This window comes from Gracilinanus agilis, chromosome 5 (assembly GCF_016433145.1).
Source record: "Gracilinanus agilis isolate LMUSP501 chromosome 5, AgileGrace, whole genome shotgun sequence".
In the NCBI taxonomy this organism is placed as follows: Eukaryota; Metazoa; Chordata; class Mammalia; order Didelphimorphia; family Didelphidae; genus Gracilinanus; species Gracilinanus agilis.
In genome coordinates, this window is record NC_058134.1 from 312,094,896 (window position 1) to 312,114,953 (window position 20,058).

The 20,058-nt window shown below is 46.1% G+C and overlaps 1 protein-coding gene across 1 annotated transcript; it reads right to left on the reverse strand.

Annotated features, from left to right (window-relative positions):
• Nucleotides 1–1,706: 1,706 nt before the first annotated feature.
• Nucleotides 1,707–19,376, reverse strand: ETFBKMT (electron transfer flavoprotein subunit beta lysine methyltransferase). Its single transcript, XM_044677254.1, has 4 exons — nt 19,332–19,376; nt 11,547–11,885; nt 7,202–7,332; nt 1,707–2,282 (listed from the first exon to the last, which is right to left on the reverse strand). Exons 2-4 carry the CDS (start codon nt 11,870–11,872, stop codon nt 1,939–1,941), a joined length of 801 nt encoding a protein of 266 aa, XP_044533189.1. The 5' UTR covers nt 11,873–11,885; nt 19,332–19,376; the 3' UTR covers nt 1,707–1,938.
• Nucleotides 19,377–20,058: the final 682 nt, after the last annotated feature.

Here is a 20,058-nt window from a genome sequence, read left to right on the forward strand (position 1 = left end):
GGGATAATTCTGGGAGAGGAAATACCCCATGGAGATGCTCACCAGTCAAATCCTAAAGGTGCCAGTTCTAATCTGAATATGCACTCTTATCTAAGTAACATTTGTTAGGATTCGGGCTTCTCAATTATCAAGGAGAGGAATCATCAACTCAGTAGATGCTGGTCTGCCACTTCAAAGCTCTCCAATAAGAATTCTAAGAAAGGTGGGGATCAAAAACTGAGTCAAAAGAGGAGCCTCAGATTTTACCTTAGATGGCCCATTCTGTCTGTATCCTGACATGCAGTGCAGAAAAATCATACACACAGTTTTACTTGCCGATGATTCTGTAATGGATCCAGATAAAGTATCTATTACAGACTCTGTTTCTCTAAATGACTTCCAATAGCCTCCTGGAGGGGTCAAGTTGTTTTGGATTAACCAACCTGCTGGTACCAGAGCTTTTCAGGGCTCAGGTGACCAGGACCAAATACAAAGCCTGCCTCAGCCTGGATTGGTCGTGGAGGGAATCCAGATAACAGGCCCTAAATTTGATCCTATTTCTCCAAAGGCTTTACTACATCGAACGGCTTCCCACAGGAATCTTCAGCCAACTTTCCTGCATTTGTGCAGTCACAGCCCAAGTGTTCCTTCCGTCACAGAATCATGTAACATGGAACGATATTCTAAAAAGCAAAATGGAAAGAGAAAAAAAAAGAAAGGGAGGACCCAGAGAGGGAAAGGAGGCCGCGAGCCTCAGGAATCTTCAGCGTGACGTCAAGCCTGGGCTGTCTAGCTCTGATGGCGCTGGAGCTTATTGGCAGTCAGGGAGATGGAGGTTCTGGAGGTTCTTCCCAGTGGGGGTGCCGGATAGTCAATTGAACAGGTGAGCACGCAGGAAAATTCGCATCAGAGCTGTCATCCGTGACAAGATCGGGGAGCCGAGGCCTTCCCCTTCGGCACAGCAGCCCCATCTCATACACACGCTGCCTGGGTGCCCAGGACGTTACAAAGAGCTGACAGAGGCGGCCCGGAGGAGGGGGGCGAACACCCCAAGGCTGGAGTCCTGATTCCATTCGAGGGTCCAAAATCAATCCTGACAGATATGAGAGCTGCATCTGTGAGTCTGGCACGTGAGACTGCGACATTAGAATCAGCTTGGAACACTTTCATCACTTGTTCAGACTTGGAACCTCCCCAGGAGGTCCCAGGCTCCAATCTGGCCTCAGATACTTCCTAGCGGGGTGACCCTGGGCAAGTCCCTTCCCCTGATGGCTGAGCCCTGGCCGCCCTTCTGCCTTGGATTCCCCGTATGGCCTAAAGACAAACTCGCTCTTCCGGTAATACCAGGCCGTGTCTTTATAGGATGGGGATGACGAAGACAAGGACAAGCGCGCCAAATAGTAAACGGACAATTTTATTCAAGAAAAACAGGAAGAGTCTAAAACTGCCATGAATGAATTTCCTGAGTGTAAGAAAAAGGAAAAGCAATCCTGGCGCCTCTTTAAAATTCCTCCTTTTTGGAAGAACGGCAGGAGAGGAAACAGAAGAAAAGCAGCTGCTTGAACACATGGGTCGGGGTGGACATGATTGGGGATGTGGACTGGAAACTACCACACCAATGCAACTACCAACAATTTGGAAATAGGCCCTGAACAAGGACACATGATAAAACCAGGGGAAATGTGTGTCAGCCATGGGGGGGGGGATGCGGGGGGAGGGGGGGGAAGTAGGAGCATGAATCATGTAACCATGTTAACTTTTCTAAAAAATAAAAATTATTAAAGGAAAAAAAAATTCCTCCTTTTCAAACCACAATGGATCACAGCAAAGGCGTCTCTATGGCAGTAACATTCACTTGCGTGTGCGTGTGTGCGTGTGAGCGTGCGTGTGTGTACACATGTGCGTGAGTGTGTGTGAGCGCGTGTGTGTGCGTGTGCCTTTGGAAAGCATGTGGGGAGTTCAGGGCTGGAGAAGCCAGACCGTGCTTGTGGTCAGGCCATAGTTCTCCTCCCGAGTGGGCTCTGGAAGCGAGTACGTTATCAGCTCCTCCAAGCAGCTCCGAACGCCGTGCCCACAGAACTGGGGTCTCCCAGGGTCCCCGATCAGCACTTGGGTCCCGGGAGTCCTCATGCACTTCCTCAGCCACTGGAGAAGTCTGTCTGCAAGGCGCGTGTCATAAAACATGTCTCCCAGGACGATGACGTCCCACGAGGCCGGTTCTGAGTCCAAGAGGTTCTGCGTTAACGTGGGAAGCGGGTCCAGGTTATTCAAGGTGCAGTTCAAAGAGGCAGCCAGGCCTGCAACTAAGAAAGGGCAGACGGTGAGGCGGCCCTTCGGAGCCCTTTTATTCTACATCCCCAGAGCCGAGAGCAGTCCACAGGCCGCTCGCCCGCCCTCGCCCACCCGCACGCTCACCCGCCCGGGATCGGCCCCCCTCTAGTCTCCTGCTTCCAAGATGGGGTTCACGAACGACTCCCTGACAGAGAAGTCGTACACGGGAAGGCAAACTTTTAGTGGTGCACGTGTGTGTGTGTGTGCGTGTGCGTGTCTATCCCTTTGGAAAGCAAACTGGAAAGTGTAGACGGTGCTTGTCTTCACACTCTCGTTTCCCTCCTTCGTGGGCTCTCCACGGGAACTCGCACGGGGCGCTGTTCTTACTATTAGGGTTTCTAATCAGGAACATCTTACACTTTAACCAGGCCTGGCAGAGCACGTGGAAATGTGGCTTATTGAGCTTTTCAAAGTCGAACGGGATGCGTGAGCCAGAGAGGGGCCGTTTAATCACGTGGGAGTTCCTAAAGAAGAAATTCAATGGATTCAAGAGCAAAAAGCCTTCCTGACAAGGAAACAAAGGCCTTAAGAGAGAACTTTTAGAGAGAAAAAGGAATTGAATCTCTCCAGCCACTTCCACCCGCCCCCATCCCTTCCCCTGACCTTCAGAAGGAAGAAAACAGAGTAAGGAATATGGAGAAAGAGGGAAAGAGGAAGACGTGATCCTCGTGTCTCCTGGCAAAGACGGTACCGTTTTAGCCGAGCCTGGGTCCCTCAGAAGTACCCCAACAAAGCTATAAAGGGGCTGCCAAGTGGTGCAGAGATGCCACAGAGAGAGCCAGGAGCCCTGGGAAGGCCTCTCTTCTGTCCAGCCCTGCGCAGGAGGATGGCCTGCAGCCCAGAGCCAGGAGCCTGGAGCCCGGAGCCTAGAGCCTGGGGCCTGGGGCCTGGGGTCCTGCTGGCTGGGCACAGGCCAAAAAGGAAAAGGGACTTCCAGCCAAATCAGCTCCTTGGAGGGAAGCAAAGGATCTAGTTCCCCATAAACCCATTTCAGCAAAAAATTAAAAATGACCCCAAACTGAATGATGATCAAGAAAGTCGACGAGAAGTACAGCCAGGGCCGGATTCCACTCCAGAAGGACCCCAAGGTCCGGCCAGAAGCCCCTGACCACTAGGAACGGAGACCCCCAGCAAACCCAGGAGCGGCCTCTCGGCATGCCCGGATATGTGGCAGAGAAGGCTCTGTGTACTGCGTCGGGGAGGTAAAGGGGTCCCCAAGCCAAGTCCCACAGTCATTGGCATCTTTATTAGGGGCCTTCCAAGGGCCTGGGAATGTGGGCTGCCCTCCCAGGAGGCTCCAACATCCCACCACGCTGTCTGAAGTGCCCCAGGCCCACGAGCATCCAGCGTTCTCAACATCAAAGATCCAAAGAGGGTGGGACCCCTGGAGTGGGACGGCGGCAAAGGAACCCCGGGCCAGCCCTCCCACTTGGCCATCACAGCAGGGAAATGGAGCCTGACCAGGGCACCAAGCTCCAAGTCAGTAACGGAGGCTGAAGAGCCGAGTAAAAAGGAGACACTGGCTGCCATAAGTCATTAGAGATCCCGAGATCCCAAAATTCCAGATGGAGGAAAGAATAACTTTATAACTATAAACGGAGACTCGAAGAAAAAATTTGGATTTTCTACAATGATTACGTGAATATCTACAAGAAATGAAGCAAGAAATAGAATAACTAACTTAAAAGAAAGTGGCAAACTTTTTATTTTTTTAACCTTTCGTCTTGGAATCAATACTGTGTATTGGCTCCAAGGCAGAAGAGTGGTAAGGGTGGGCCATGGGGGTCAAGTGACTTGCCCAGGGTCACACAGTTGGGAAGTGTCTGAGGCCGGGTTTGAACCTAGGACCTCCTGTCTCTAGGCCTGGCTCTCAATCCACTGAGCTACCCAGCTGCCCCTCTGGCAAACCTTTTTAAAAAATGGTTTTTGACTGGTAATTTAATGTTGCCCAGATCTCCCCCTTGAGCCCTTTCCCAGAAGCAATCCCTTATAACAAAGGAATTTTTTTTTAAGAAAAAAGAATAAAAAGAGGGGAAAAATTCACCAAAACTTCTTGATACGAAAAAAAATCAGATATTATTGCAATGTTCCAAAGTCTTAGAGCCCAACCTCTGCCAAAGAGCAAGGGGTATGTGATCTCAGAGCTCATCTTTGGGGTCATGCCTGTACTTTACAATGTCACAACATTCCATTTCTACTGTTTTGTGACTGTCGTTCTTCCTATTTACAGGGCTGTCACCCCTGGCCCTTTTATCATGTCATTCCTGGCCCTGCTTAGAAAAAACAAGCCTTACTCAAGTCAAGAACTCCTTGAAAACTAGAATACAAAAGAATAGAAATCAGTGATTCTATGAGACAATAAGAAATGTCAGAACGAAGCGTATACCTGGGCAGAAGACAAGTGGGTAAATTGAACAGGATGGGACGAGGTCTGGAAAAATGAAAGGAAGGCATGCAAAAGGGAAAGCATTGAGAGAAGGGGAAGGGAAATGGAAGGAGCACATCACTACAGGAAGAGACATGAAAGCGCCCTCCTGAGGCGCAGGGGCAGAGCAGGGAGCCTGGCTTTCATCAGAACTGGCTCAATGAGGGAAGAACACAGGATCGCTGGGTCTACCGTGCAGGCGAGGAAGAGGCCAAGGAGACACGGGAAGGGGATGGGCAACTGGGGGCTGCAGGATGGAGAGTGTTACGTGGTCGCCATTTCCCCAACAATCTCTCTAACAAAGGCCGCGTCTCTCCCCTATGTAGAGAAAGGAGTCAAAGGTATAAGAAGACAAGTCATTCCCTCATGGATAAATGGTCAAACACAGGAACAGGAAGTTCTTAGACAGTACTCAAAGCCCTTGAGGTGTGCCCCAATACCCTGCACATTCAAACAAGCCTGGGGGTCCGCCCCACGCCCATCACACCTACTGCTATGACAGAAAAGGAAAATGACAAACCCGGAGAGGACGGGGGAAAGCTGGGACACGAGTGCCCTGTTGGGGGATTGTGAATGGATTCACCCATGCTGGAGAGCAATTTGGACCTATAAAACAAGACGTACCCTTTGACCCGGCACTAGACTTGTATCCCAGATAGTTAAAGCAGCTCTTTTTGTAGGGGCAAAGAATTGGAAAGTGAGAGGACACCCATCCCTTGGGGAATGGCTGAGTAAGTTATAGCATATGATCTTGTGCTACAAGAAATAAAGAGGAGGAGGTGTGGAAGGCCGATTGGAGAAATAGGGTCAGGAGAGGGCCTGTTATCTGGATTCCCTCCGTGACCAATCCAGGCTGAGGCAGTCTTTGTGTTTGGTCCTGGTCACCCGAGCCCTGAAAAGCTCTGGTACCAGCAGGTAGGTTAATCCAAAACAATTTGACCCCTCCAGGAGGCTACTGGGAGTCCTTTAGAGAAACAGAGTCTGTAATAGATACTTTATCTGGATCCCATTACAAAATCATTGGCAAGTAAAACTGTGTGTATGATTTTTTCTGCACTGCATGTCAGATACAGACAGAATGGGCCATCTAACGTAAAAATCTGAGGCTCCTCTTTTGACTCCTTTTCAGATCCCCACCTTTTCTCATTGGAAAGCTTTGAGTCCTGAGCAGACCAGCAGTTACTGAGTTAACCATTTCTCTCCTTGATAATTAAGAAGCCTGAAGTCCAAAAAATATATTACTTAGACAATCAAGGTCAGAAGCAGACAAAGTAGATAAGACTTTATCTGACCAGGTGCAATCCTGTAAATCAAGAGGACAGGACTCAATTATTTAGGATCTCTATGAAATATATTTCTGCTCCCAGAATTAACCTCCTACTAACTGGTGGTTGGAATTTGGCCTTTGACCCTGGACCTATCTCTCTACTTTTTAGACTCTAATGTTTTTTTGTATAATTTGTAACCCCTTCCCAGCTGTAATTCTTTTCTCTGTGCTCTTTGTGTGAAACCAGTATGTATTAAACTCAAGATTCCACAGCAAGTTGGAGCAGTTATGAGCTAAGCATTTAGTCTGACTGTTCTCATTCCATCCAACGCCACTAAATGCCACTCAGGACCCCCAGAAATATAGAGATGGTTCTCTATAAGGAGGAGCTCAGAAAAACCTGGAAAGACTTACATGGACTGAAACGGAGTGAAGCAAGCAGAACCAGGAGCACGCTATACACAGAGACGGGAATACTGTACAATAAATAACACTGAATAACTTGGCTGTTCTAAAAAATACAATGATACAGAACAATCCCAAAGGTCTCATGATAAAAAATGCCATCTGCTTCCAGAGGGATAAGGGATGGAGGTTGAGTCCAGACCAAAGCAAAATATTTTCTCTTTCTCAATTTTTTTTGTTCAAGTTTCCTTCCACAAAAGGATTATTATGGAAAAAATGTTTTGCATACATGAATGCACACATAAAATCTATATGAGATTACTTACAATTGGGGAGGGGGCAACGGAGGGAGGGAAGGAATTCAAGACAAAACTTTTTTAAATGTTGGAAACTGATGTTACGTATAATTGGTTGGGAAGGTTAAATTAATTTTTAAAATGAAAAAGAAAAACATGAAAAGATTTGAATAAAATAATGAAAAGTGAAATAAGCAGAACCAAGAGAATGTTATATACATATATAGTAAGAGCAATATTGTCTGAAGAATAACTGTGAACGTCAACCTCTAGAAGAATTGATAAACAAAAGCATAAATTATATGCATTTTTATATGTTCTTATATTCATTTTTATTTATTATTATATTTATAATATATTAAATAGTGCCTTCTCTAGTGAGTAGCAAGAAGGGAAGGAAGAAGACAGCTCAGAAGTTAAAAGATAACAAATTTTTTAAAATTAAGTTTTAAAAAATAAGCTGTTTGAGCTAAAAGAATATACGGACTAAAGTCTTACTAGGATCAATGTCGTTGGCCAGTATCCTCGAAGCCCCACTCATTTTAGCAGCAATGGCTGTAGCTCCACATCCACTCCCCACATCTAGTAAAGATCTTCCCCTGACAATGTCAGGATTATCCAACAGGTACCTACATAACAGAGGCAAACAACTTATGGGTGAGTTGTGCAGGTAGCCAGGCAAAGAGGTAGAAGAGTACAAAAAGGTCAAGGAATTTGGCAGGATAAAGATTGATCTGGCCTTAGAAGGTTGAAGCTTGGCTAGGATCAAGCTAGCCAGTCTAATACAGCTACTTGGGGGAAAAAACAATGGAGCTAAGATGGGAGGAAAGAGTTCTTTGCCGACCTGACTTCAAGTTCAACAAGTTCTGCTGAAAATTCTTGTTGTGGTTGAAAGTAATGTGTGAAATTCATTATATGCTTTAATATTTATATACTATAAAAATTTATTACTTACATTTAATGTTCTTTAAATTTTTTTTGAGTTCCAAATTCTCTCCTTCCCACCACACCCTCCCCCAGTTACTGAGAAGGAAAACAACATACCAATTGTACACGTGAAATCATACAAAGCATATTTCCATATTGGCCATGTTGCTCCCCAATAAGGCAAGAGAAATAAAGTGACAAAATTATACTTCAATTTGTACCCAGAGTTCAAAAGTCCTCTCTCTGAAGTTACATAGCATTTTTTTTACCACGGGCCCTTTAATAGTCTCCAATCATTGTATTGATCAGACTACCTAAGTCTTTCACAGTTTATTATCATTACAATCTTGCTCTTCTGTACAATGATCTGTTTCTAGGCACCTTTTGTGATTGTCCTTCAATTGGTTCAGTCATATTCAACTTTTTCTCACCCCAATTAGGGTTTTCTTGGCAAAGGTACTGGAGTTTGCCATTTCTTCTCCAGGTAAAAAGTTGGTCACTTTATTCTACATCAGTTCATAAAGGTCTTCCCAGGTTTTTCTGAAGCCATCCCCCTTGTCATAGTATTCCATCACAATTACGTACCAGAACTTGTGCGACATTTTCCCAATTGAGGAGCATCCTCATAATTTCTGATTCTTTGCCAAACAAAAAGTTGATATGAATATTTTCATACATACAGGTCCTTTTCCTTTGTCTTTATCTCTTTGGAATATGAACTTACTAGTGGTATATTACTGGGTCAAAGAGAATGAATGCATGGTTTTATAGCTCCTTAAGCAAGGTGCCAAATTTGTTCTCCAGAATGGCTGGACCAGTTCACAACTCTACCAAGAGTACATTAGTGTCCCCATTTTACCATGTCTTATTTTTCCTTTTCTGTCATCTTAGTCAATCTGCTAGGTCAGCACTTTTAAAACTTGTATTTCTTTAATCAATAGTGATTCAGAGAATTTTTTCTTATGCATATTGATAACCTTGATTTCTTCTAAAAACTGCCTGTTTATATCATTTGTCAATTGGAGAATGGTCTTATTTTTGTAAATTTGACAGTCCCGATATATTTCAAATATATATATTTCAAAATATATTTCAAAAATGAATTCTTTTTAGAGAAACTTGCTGTAAATCTTTTTATACTCATTGTTTATAGTATCTTTTAGTTAGATGACATTTCCTTAATTGTCTTTTAAAATTAAGTCTATTTTTGCTTTTGTTGCCAGCCCTACCTTTTTGGTCCTGGTTGAATCAAAAGATTCTATTCCAGCCCCTTATTTTAATTGTCTTTTTGTTTCAACTGTGTCTTTTATAAACATCATATTATTGGATTCTGTTTTTAATCCATTTTGCTATATCTACTTCCCATTTTATGGGTGAGTTCATTCCATTCACGGTTATGATTACTGTGATTACTCAACCCTATTTTTTTTTTTAATCTTTAGCCTTCTCTCTTTTTATCCTGTTCCTCCTCAAAAGTTTGGTTCTGGCCACTGCTTCCCTTAATTTGCCCTCCCTTTTATCACTCCCTTCTCACCTTGTTCTCTTTTCCCCTTCTTCTCCTACTTCAGTGCTTTCAAGATAGATTTCTATACCTAACTATATATGTGTATATATGTGTGTTTATTCCTCTTTGGACCGATTCCAATGAGAGTAAGGTTCAAATATTGCCTGTCACCCCACCCCCAATTTTTATTCTTTAATGTGAAAGCTCTTCCTTGCATGCCTTTTTCCCCCAGTTACATGTAGAAATTGACAGTTGTCGTTTTTGACATTTCAGATATCAAGTTTTCTCCCTCCTCTCCCTGAGGCAATGAATAGTCTGATCTGATATAGGTTACTTCTGTACTTTCATGTGATGCATATTTCCAAATTGCTCACGTCAGGACAGAAGTCACATATCACACCTATACGAGAAATCTCATGAGGGATACATAGTGGAAGATGGCATGCTTTGTTTGATCTGTGCTTAGACTCCCAAAGTCCCTTCTTTGGCTATGAATAGCATTTTTATCATGAGTTATCTTGGAGACTTGCTTTGCTGAGAATGGTCTAGTCCTTCCTAAAAGCACAGTATTTTTGTTATTGTATATGTTGTTCTCCTGGTTCTGCTCCCTTCACTTTGGGTCAATTCACGTGAGTCTTTCCAGGCTTTTCTCAACTCATCCTGTTCATGGTTCTTGTGGTGCAAGAGTATTCCATTACAACCATACTCCACGACTCGTTCATCCATTCCCCAAGGGATGGACATCCTCTCCTTTTCTAATTTTTTGCCACCAGAAAAAAATCTGCTAAAGATATTTTGGTACAGAAGGTCCTTCTCCCTTATCTCTGCTCTCTTTGGGATATGGAGTCGACAGTGGACAAATAACTAGCTTAAATGGGAACCAATTAAAATACTGAAATGGGGGGCAGCTGGATGGCCCAGGGGATGGAGAGCTGGGTGGTCCTGGGTTCCAATCTGGCCTCAGATGACCCTGGGCAAGTCACATCACCCCCATTGCCCAGACCTTACTGCTCTTCTGTCTAGGAACACAGTATTGGTTCTAAGATGGAAGGTTTGTTCTTTTTTTTAAAGGAAAAAAAAAGCCAAAATGTTTGTAATAACAGCTGATATTTCCACAGCACTCTGAAGTCTGCAAACCACTCTCCATCCTTTATCCCATTTGAGTCTCACAAACACTCTCCAGAAGTTATCACAGATCTTGTTGTTCCCATTTTACAGGTGAGGGAATTGGGCTCAGCCGACAGGAGACGCGTCCATAGTCAGGTGGAGGTAGAGTCGGGTCTTAAGCCCGGTTCTTCTTTGTTCCAGGTCAAGCCTTCTACCCACCATATGGCACTGCCTTCTCTGGGAAAGGCTACCGGGAGTTGTAGTACAAAGCCAGAAAATGTCAACGCTTGGGTAGATGAGCTGAATCCTTTTCAATCCCGAGATCCTGGGGCTGCGTTTCCTCACTTCAGTACTCGGAGAACCGTTCCTATGGAGGTGAGCGTAAATACGCTGGAGCCAAAGAGGCCTCATCAAGGAGGGCCTGTACTGAATGGTCTGAAAGGATGGAAGCCTGGAATGTGCAGAGAGGCTCCAAGTCTTACTTAGGCAGAAACTCTTCCTTTCTCCCCGAATCTGACGGGTGAACACTTTGTGCTCCCCTAACTTGTGTGTGGCAATACCCTTCGTTTCTAAATCAGGGATCCGTTTGGACTTTCGCTTGGTAGGAGCTGTCGGCTGTTGGTCTACGGCCAGCTTTTTTTTTTTATTTTTTTTTATTTTTTATTTTAAACCCTTAACTTCTGTGTATTGACTTATAGGTGGAAGAGTGGTAAGGACAGGCAATGGGGGTCAAGTGACTTGCCCAGGGTCACACAGCTGGGAAGTGTCTGAGGCCGGATTTGAACCCAGGACCTCCCGTCTCTAGGCCTGGCTCTCCATCCACTGAGCTACCCAGCTGCCCCCTACGGCCAGCTCTTGGTCACACAATTCTCCAGTTTTCCCAGCAGTTTTTGTCAGAAAGTGAGCTCTTCTCCCCAAAGCCGGGCTCTCTGGGCGTATCAACCACCAGGCGGCTCTGGTCATTTTCCTGACAGAAGAGGCTTCCTAGACTCACTTGGCACTTATCTAGGGCCTAAGACAATTCGTAAAGTCGTTGCTAACCTGCTTTGGTCAAGGGGGTTTCTTTAGCCAGAGCTTCCTACAACCACGAAGCCATAGCTTCACTCCCAAAGAATTAACTTACAGGATCGTGGAATCTCCGAGCTGAAATGGCTATTAAAAGGCCTTATTAGGACCAGGAGCCCGGAAGCTGGATGGGCGAAGCCGCTTCGCTTTATATAGAACGCTGCAATGGGAGAGGTATGGCAGGTTCGCGGGACCCTGCGGGGCCCTGCGGGACCAGGCCGGTTCTCTGGAGCCGAGTACCTGCTGAGAGCTTGGCCTCCCGGCCAGTAGATGGCCCAGTAGGGATCGCTGTAGGGCCACGAGTCACCTCTTTCCCACCAGAACCTGCATCGAGGTGTCAAAAGCCGCAGCTGGATTTCCGGGGTGAGGTTTCCAGTGCTGGTCACTTCGGTGTTCTCTTCCACGAAGGCCTGTACTTCCGGGCCCAAGAAGCTGCTGGCGGTTCTGAAGAGAGGGTGCCTCCAAGGGAAAGAGGCACGACTGGGCCTCCCCGCACTCTTCAGACAAATGCCAAGAAAGCTGCAAGACGGCCGTGGGGCAGATGTCCAGCCTCGGCCCAGTGCCATCAGCTACTTCTTCCTAAAAGATGTTTTAAACGTTAATAAAGGGTTCCGGACATGGAACATACGGTGGCAGCCCAGGCCACACTTGGCCCTGCGCCTGGCCACTTAGCCTCAAATGGAGGGTGCTTCTCTCTTAAAATGCAAAGCCAGGGAGTGGCCCCGCAGCAGTGGTCATGCTATTTATTTAATAAGGACAGCGCTAAGGTATGGCTAAGGAGAAGTGGACTGAGGTCCTTTGCTCATCTTTACGTTTTATTACAAAGTACTTTAGCCCCGCCTCCTTCCCTCCGCCCCCCCCCCAAAGTAACCTTAAGTGGTCGGGTATCCTAAAAACTTCAGAGTAGATATTCTTGTGACCTATATTATAAGAATAATAAATACGTAACGTGCCTAAATATACATAAGAAACATCATAAGAAACGGAAGATTCTAAAGTACCAAAAAAATGATTTATGGAGCAAAAGTAACATAATGAAAAAGAGATAGAATTTTATTATCAGCTCTGCCATTTCCTAGTTATATGGCCCCAGACAAGCCACTTAACAGCCTAAGCCTCCGTTTCTCCATTTGTAAAATGAGAAAGCTATTTTCCAAATGTCTTTATTTTAATAACAAATTTTCACATAGAAAAATAATATTTTAATATATCCACCCCGCAGGACTCTTGTAAGCATCAATTAGGATAAAGCGTATAAAGAGAACTGAGGCGGCCAGCAGGATGAGTGAATAAGAGATTCTATCCGTGCTCAGTCCTCAATCAAATCAAAATGATAAGAAATACACAAAGCAAAGTAAAATGATAAGAACCGAATGGTCGAGAAAAACCATTCTCATTGCAAACCCAAAGAAAAACTACAGAAAATGACTTTCTCTAGTCCAGAACATCCCCCCCAATCAGCCAGAAGCCCATCGGCAATAGGGAAGGCAAGCACTAGCAAAGGCAGCACCAGTGCTCAGGGAGGCTGGAGAAAGGCATTGCAGCCCCACCAGAGCCCTGTTCTTAGGGCTGCTAGCCAGAAGAGCAAAAGACTCCCCCAAGATTTTCCCAAAGGGGTCAGAAAGGGACACTGATGACTTGAGAAGCCACTGAGAGTGGCAGAGTGCGGACGGGGATAGCCCAGCCTTACATCTAAAAACAATTAACCTTCACTTTTTGAGATTCCGAGATCCCGATTCTCTCCAAGCTCGGAGGAAGCAGCCTGGCCCCAGCACCGAGCTCCCAGTCAAGGTCGAAGATGAGAGAGATGGGTAGGCAGAAGGCTCAGACCATCACGGATTCACTGTAGGCGTGAAGCCTCAGAATGCGGTTAATTTAACATATAAGTGAAGGATAAATGAAATGGAACTGTTGGGGCAACCTGAGAAAAGTCATAGTCTTGAAGCCCTAAGTTGGCGTTCGTGGAATTTTGCCAGTTGAGGTAAAAACTCCTAGACTATCATCTATTATTTTGAGCCAATGGTAGAAAATGGCATGCGCTGCAATCTGAGAACAAAGGTAGATGTCTGTCCTTGGAGAAAAATCTCAGGGGTTCAGCGTGGCATGACCTAAGAGAGAAGCCTCTTGACTCAGTTTCCTCACTGTGCTATTTCTTTGCTAACATTTCCCTACTTCATCCTGAGCCTGGCTTTTGTGACTCCCTGACTGGCTGTCAGATAGAACTTGGGCCTGGGATCAAAGCGAGCTAAGGGCATTTTTCTTCTGTTATGGTCTTTGTCGGAAGGGACGAGAATTGACAGTGTTATCTGGCCCTCCTTTTCCTCTCATAGCAAAGTTGATTCGCATTCACACGGCAGAAGTACATGGAATGCTAAGAACAGGCTACGGTGTGCACTGACAAGAGTACAGAACATTTGATACAGAATCACAGTGTAAGGCTAAGAGGAGAAAATGGGATTCATCCTCCAGAACTATCCCAGTGCTTGGGTCAAAGGAACTTTCTTGGCCCTCCTACTCTGGGCAGCCTGGAGCTGGCCAAAATGTCCACAGGGGGCAGCTGGGTAGCTCAGTGGATTGAGAGCCAGGCCTAGAGACAGGAGGTCCTAGGTTCAAATCCGGCCTCAGACACTTCCTAGCTGTGTGACCCTGGGCAAGTCACTTGACCCCCATTGCCTACCCTTACCAACTCTTCTACCTATAAGTCAATACACAGAAGTTAAGGGTTTAAAATTAAAAAAACAAAACAAACAAACAAAATGTCCACAGGATCAAAGAGCGCCAGGACGTGCCGAGGTGGTTTTCCCGTGATCTCATCAGGTCTGTCGTCCACACGCCATTCCCAGTACTGTAACTCGTGCAAGTCTGAGGACACGAGAAGTGGAAAGGAGAGAGAGGGAGGGAGGACAAGCCAACACTTTGGCCTATAGGATGTGTATTCCCGATTCTGATGATCCCGGCCATGTCACGACAGGCAGGTGTTTCCTGTACAGTATGACATAGTATGGGCCTTGCTGAGCTCCCTTTAAACGTACCTTATTTGTGGGTCCTTTTCCTGCTATGCATCGTGTAGATAACAGAACTGCTTGCAATGTGGCTTCTGAGAGCTGAGAGTGCCCTTCTTGAGAAAACTAAATCAAGCGTGTTTCCTGCCTTCTATTGTATTGAGAGAAACAGTGTTTATGACAAAGAGAAAAGATCTGCTCAGGGAGTGACATGCATCCTAGATCTGGGGACCTCACACGCGTCACATTAGTCAAGATGACAAAAAAGGAAGATGAGAAGTACTAGATGGGATGTAGGAAAAGGGGTGTGAATTAGTCCAACCACTATGTAAAACAATTTGGAACTGGGTCCCAAAGTGTGCCTCCCCTTTTGATCCAACAATACCATGTCTGGGTCTATACCCCAAAGAGGTCAAAGAAAGAAAGAAGTGCCCATCTGCACAAAGATATTGATAGCAGCCTTTTTTGGGGTGGCAAAGAAATTGAGAAACTGAAGGGATGCCCATCTATTGGAGAATGACTGAACATGTTATAGTCTATGATTGTGATGGAATACTTCTGTGCTGTAAGAAATGACAAGCAAGAGGAGCTCAGAAAAACCTGGAAAGACTTACACGAACTGAAGCAGAGTGAAGTAAGCAGAACCAGAACATTGTACACAGTGACAGCAACACTGTAACTGTAAATACCAGCTATTCTCAGCAATATAATAATCCAAAGCGCTCATGATAAAAAGTGCCATCTGCTTCCAGAGAAAGAAATGGAGTTTGAATCCAGACCAAAGGAAACTTTTTTCACTCTTTTTAAATTTTTTGTTTGAGTTTCCTTCCACAAAAAGATTAATATGGGAAAATGTTTTCCACAATTGTACACATAAAATCTCTACTAGATTGCTTACCCTCTGGGGGAGAAGGAGAATATTTGAGACTCAAAAATTTTTAAATGTTGGAAACTGTTTTTACATGTTATTGGGGGGAAATTAAATTAAAAAATTTTAAAGAAGCATTTATTAAGTGATAATTATGAGCCAAGTACTGTGTGAAAAGCTGTAGATACAAGTTCCAGAAAGCAAGACAGTGCCTGTCCTCAAAGAACTCACATCCTAATAAGGGAAGTTAATAGACAGAGGCCTTCGGAGCACAGGGAGAGATAGTGGCCAGTTTGGAAATGGGCCTAGTTCTGAATTAGATATGTTAAAAGATCACCTATCACAAATGATTGGAGAGAGATAAGAAGGATGGGTAGAGTACAAGTGGCAGGGCTTAGACATGGTCTGAAATAAGATATAACAGAATAAAATGCATCAGGGTGCCGAGAGCCCCCCAGAGAAATAAGAGTCCCCCATCAGGATACCATTGAGCCAATGCAGATGGCAAAGCCCTGTGATATGAAAATCAGCCACAAAATGGATGGAAAACCCAATCAGACTCTCTTCTGAGCAATACTTTTTATTACTGAAATTATTATAATCTATATTTTAGGATAGCCTCAAGTTTTATAGCATAGAGATGAAATCCTTTTATAGAGATCCATTTATAGAACTCCCCTTAATACTCTATAATAAACCAGCATTTAATGAGTTAATAGTTCAGACCCTCAAAGCTGCTTTAATCTTTTCCCCTTGAGAGTAGAAGGACACAGCCTGGCAAAATCAAAACATAATACACTCTCACTTTATTTTCTCACGCTGAATTTAACCCCATGCACTGAAACGTTCTCACACTTTCATCTGCTTTTGAAATATGTCGAAGGTCCTTTTTATTAAAATAAAACTTAGATAAAGTAGGGGTTTTGGTAGCCTTGAAACATTTAGACTAAAATGTAATCGATATGGGAAATTCTACTTTGCTTGCCAACTTTTCTGGAACTTGAATTCTTCCCAGCATTTGTGTGACTATGAGAGAAAGGTATAAAAAATAACATTTCACAGGAAGTGCTCAGAACGGCTTCCGCAGATCCACTGTGTCTCTGACTCTCTTCTTTCTCCCCTACACCGTACACCTTCCCAGACCTCCGGGAGCTGCTGGCTGGCTGGCTTCCAGCATCAGCCCCAAAGAAATGGAAGAGGTTAAAGAACAAAATTCTGAAGTCCAATGAGGAGAAAAATCAGGATTGGTCTGAAGAGCCCGATGGAGCGGCATAGAGAATTCACGCAACAACTTAGATTTCCGAAAAAGAAACGTCAGAGATGGAAGCACGGCCTGGTAGCAGCAGATGAATGTGAGCATGGTACCGGATGGGAAAAGTCGTATGCAGAATGCTCAAGTTCGGAAAGAGCCAAGACTAGCGAAAGAAGCAAAGGATAAAGGAAAGGGTTTGTTTGTTTTTAGCTGTATGGCTCCAAGAAGCTGTCGGGGCAGGCAGGTGAAACCATGCTGAGGGTGAGGAATAGGCCTCGAACCGTCAGGGAGTTAGGGGGACGATTACCATAGCATGGGAGGACTCAACCCCACATAACGGGCAGATCAAAACAATCTGCTCCAAAGGCCACAAGGGTGGCTGAAGCAGGCACTGTGGAGAGCCTTGAGCTTGGTCAGACGTCACTGGAACGAAGGTCCCGGCCACTTGTCCTGACTTTTGTCTTGTTCCTGGCCTTCGATGCCTCTGGGAGAGCAAGTCTGACAAGCCCGTGCAACTCTAGCTCCCGTAAATCCAATTTATGAGCATGTGCAGACAACACTTCCATGATGTCATTGGACCTCTTTGAAAGCAAAGGACAAACAATAATTGTATTGCAAGAAAAAGGAGGAGGATGGCATTTTTGCCCCAGAGGATGGCACAATAATAGCTAATAATAGACAAAAGGAAGAGCTGCTGAATTTTGATTTGTTTCTCTTTTCTCTGCAACACAGAATAGCTTTCTACTGGAAGGTGGCAGAACAAAACGACTAACTAGGGATTAAGATACAAAAAAGTAAGGAGCCCGTAAAAGAAAGCCTAGCAGCCCTTGATGAATTCAAGGCACTTAACTCAGAGGAACAGCATTGCTGGCTCCTCAAAGCACCAGAAAAGTTCATTGTTGAGCTGTTGGTAATTGTTTTTTTCCTTTCTTTAACTCTGAACCTAAACAAATGCTAACTAAAATAAGCATTTCTATTTGCAAATCAGAAGAGAAAAATGGGAGTGAACTTGAAGCAATGGATCGGGGCTGGAAGGCGAGCCAGAGGTCTTGCTAGATAGGGAGAGAGGGTCTCCCGCTCCACTTGGGCTTCTCACCTGCCTGGGGCAGGCAGTCTGCTGGTGGCTGTTGCTGGTGGATGCAGGGGCTGGGCTGGAAGTAAGGTGGATGGTGTGGGGGGCCCTGCTGTTCCCAAGGGTCTTGGGTTCAAGGCCCTGGGCTATCTCCACTAAAGTCTGTGTGAAGATGGCCCTTGAAGTCGTAGGGTACTTTGGCATAATTGTGAATGTGGGAAATCATCAGGATGGTGGCCCGTCCACAGAAATAAGGAACTTTGGGGAAGTGGACCGAGTTCGGGTTTTCTACTTGTTGCCTTTAAGATGTCTCTGGGACAACCAGTGTGGAATGTCCAAGAAGGGGAAGAGATAAGAGATGGGAGGAGACTGAAGCAGGCGCTGAGGTCCCACCAAGGTCCGGGCCAGCTGCCCCTGGGCTTTGATGCCTCTGGGAGGGCCCGATACCTCAGTGCGACTCCATCTCACTCGGGAGACGCGGGAGTCATCTGCACAGAGGTGAAACCTCCCACGGGCCTCTCAAACAACCCGTCTAAAGCTGCATCGGCTGTCTACCTCCCCCAACAGCCCCCTCTTGGCGTGGAGTCAGAGAAAGTGGCCTCAAGTCCTGTCTGTTACTCTGCTAGGCCTCAGCAAGTCACTTCACTTCTCTAGGCCTCAGACCAGGTAACTCTGGGGTCTCTAATGGTCCAGACCTCTTTCTAGGAGCCTATAACGCTCAGCCTCCCTCCTCCTCCTCCTCCTCTCTAAAGGCCAATAAGAACTCACTCCCGGAAGCACGGAACTGGCCTGGAAAGCGTATGAGCGCATGTGAAATCGCACCTAAACTGTAGTTCTGAACGAATGATTATAAAAATGGAAAAGCTAAATTTATAGGCCCTGAAGGAATGCACTTGGGCTGGTCTTGGTGACTTCCATTTAAATGTCTAATTAAAATGTGTTTGAGTGTAATTCATGCTGTTGCGATTTGGGGGCCATTACTGGGCCGCGGGGGGTTGTTGATATGTAATTTGGGTTCATTTGGTAGAAGCAGCTGTGCCGATTTTATAATCGAAGTGCTATTTAGAGAACCCCAATAGCTGTATATTTGGCAAACTATTAGAATTTTCAGTGCTGCCCCCCCCCCCCCCCACCTTGGAAAGAAAAGAAAAAAAAGAACTCCCGGAAGCCAGCTAAACCCTTCCCAGGCGGTCAGCTTTCCCCACTCGGGGTGCCTCTCGTGCGCCGGTGGAGGGGCTTCCCTCGGGGCTCGCTTCCGGTCCTCTAGCTGGGTAACCTTGGTCACACGGCGCCGTTACCCTGGATACGCTTCTCTGGCTGCCTCTTAGTCAGGAGCCCAAGCCGTGGCCTAGACTAGATCCGGGGCACCAGAGTTTGTCGGTCAAGGGCGGATCCCTCCCCTCCCCCCCCCCCGAATCATCCCGGGGGCGGGCTCAGCAGGGTGACTCCGCTCCAGCCCAGGACGGTAAGGTCGCTAGGAAGGGGAAGGGGCGCACAGCGAGGGCGGGGCGCAGGGAGCTTCTCCCACCACGCTTTCCGTCGGGTGAAGCCCGGCGCCCCTCTGCGGAGGCTCAGCCGGCTTCTGGGTTTAAAACGAGGGCGCCAAGAAAAAGAAACGTCTCTTCGTCATCCCTCCTCCCGGGGCTCTTCCCCCTACGCGCCATTAATTCAGAGGCGAGGGAGAGAAAGCTGAGGGGCGGAAGAAACCAAATGGAGGGGGGGTTCTAGTTACCGGTGGGCTTATCGCCTCACTTTTCCTTCTCCTCTCCTAGAGAAAAACTATCAGTTTCTCCAGAGGGGCTAGGAACCGGGGGCTTCCTTCTCTCCTTACCTTGCTCACAAATCTCGACTTCCAACTTTGCGACGCCGAGCTCTCCCCTCCCCTATTCCAAACAACCCTTTGGCCTCAACCATTTCCGCTTCCGGGTTGCCGTCCCCTCCCACAGGTCTCCTTAAAGAGACAGCGCCCTCTACCATCAGTTCTGGGTGCCAGTGTCCTTCATCTAGGCCTGACTGGCTCTTTAGTGGGGGGTCTGGGGGCAGAGCTCTGGGCTTCGGGGGTCACACTTTAGTAGAGAAGAAGACGCCGACTTCCAGATACCTCTCTTCATAAGCCCTGCCCTGCCCTTCTGCTTTACAGTCCATGCTGAGGATGGCCTCCAAGGGAGAGCCACTGGTTAGGTGACTTGTCCAAGGTCACACAGCCAGGGCGTATTGGAGCCCTAGCTCTCCATCCCCTGAGCCACCTGGCTGCCCCCCAAATACGCTTATTCTCCTAGGAAATAGTCCCCAAGAACGTTTCATCTGGAGTCTGGTGGAAGACAAATAATAAAGCACATTCCCATTAAGGATGTGAAGGCTGCACCCCAAATCAGAGAGATGAGAAGAGACAACAGTGAGAGGTCCTCAGCAGGCTTCTAAATTACCATGAGGGTGCCACACCACATCTGGCTGCCAGATCTTCAAAGTGGATGTCTGGAGACCTGGAATCAACAAAGAAATTGGGCAGCTTCCTAGGAAGTCCAGAAAGGGGGCCCATTTCTAGTCCCAGTTCAACA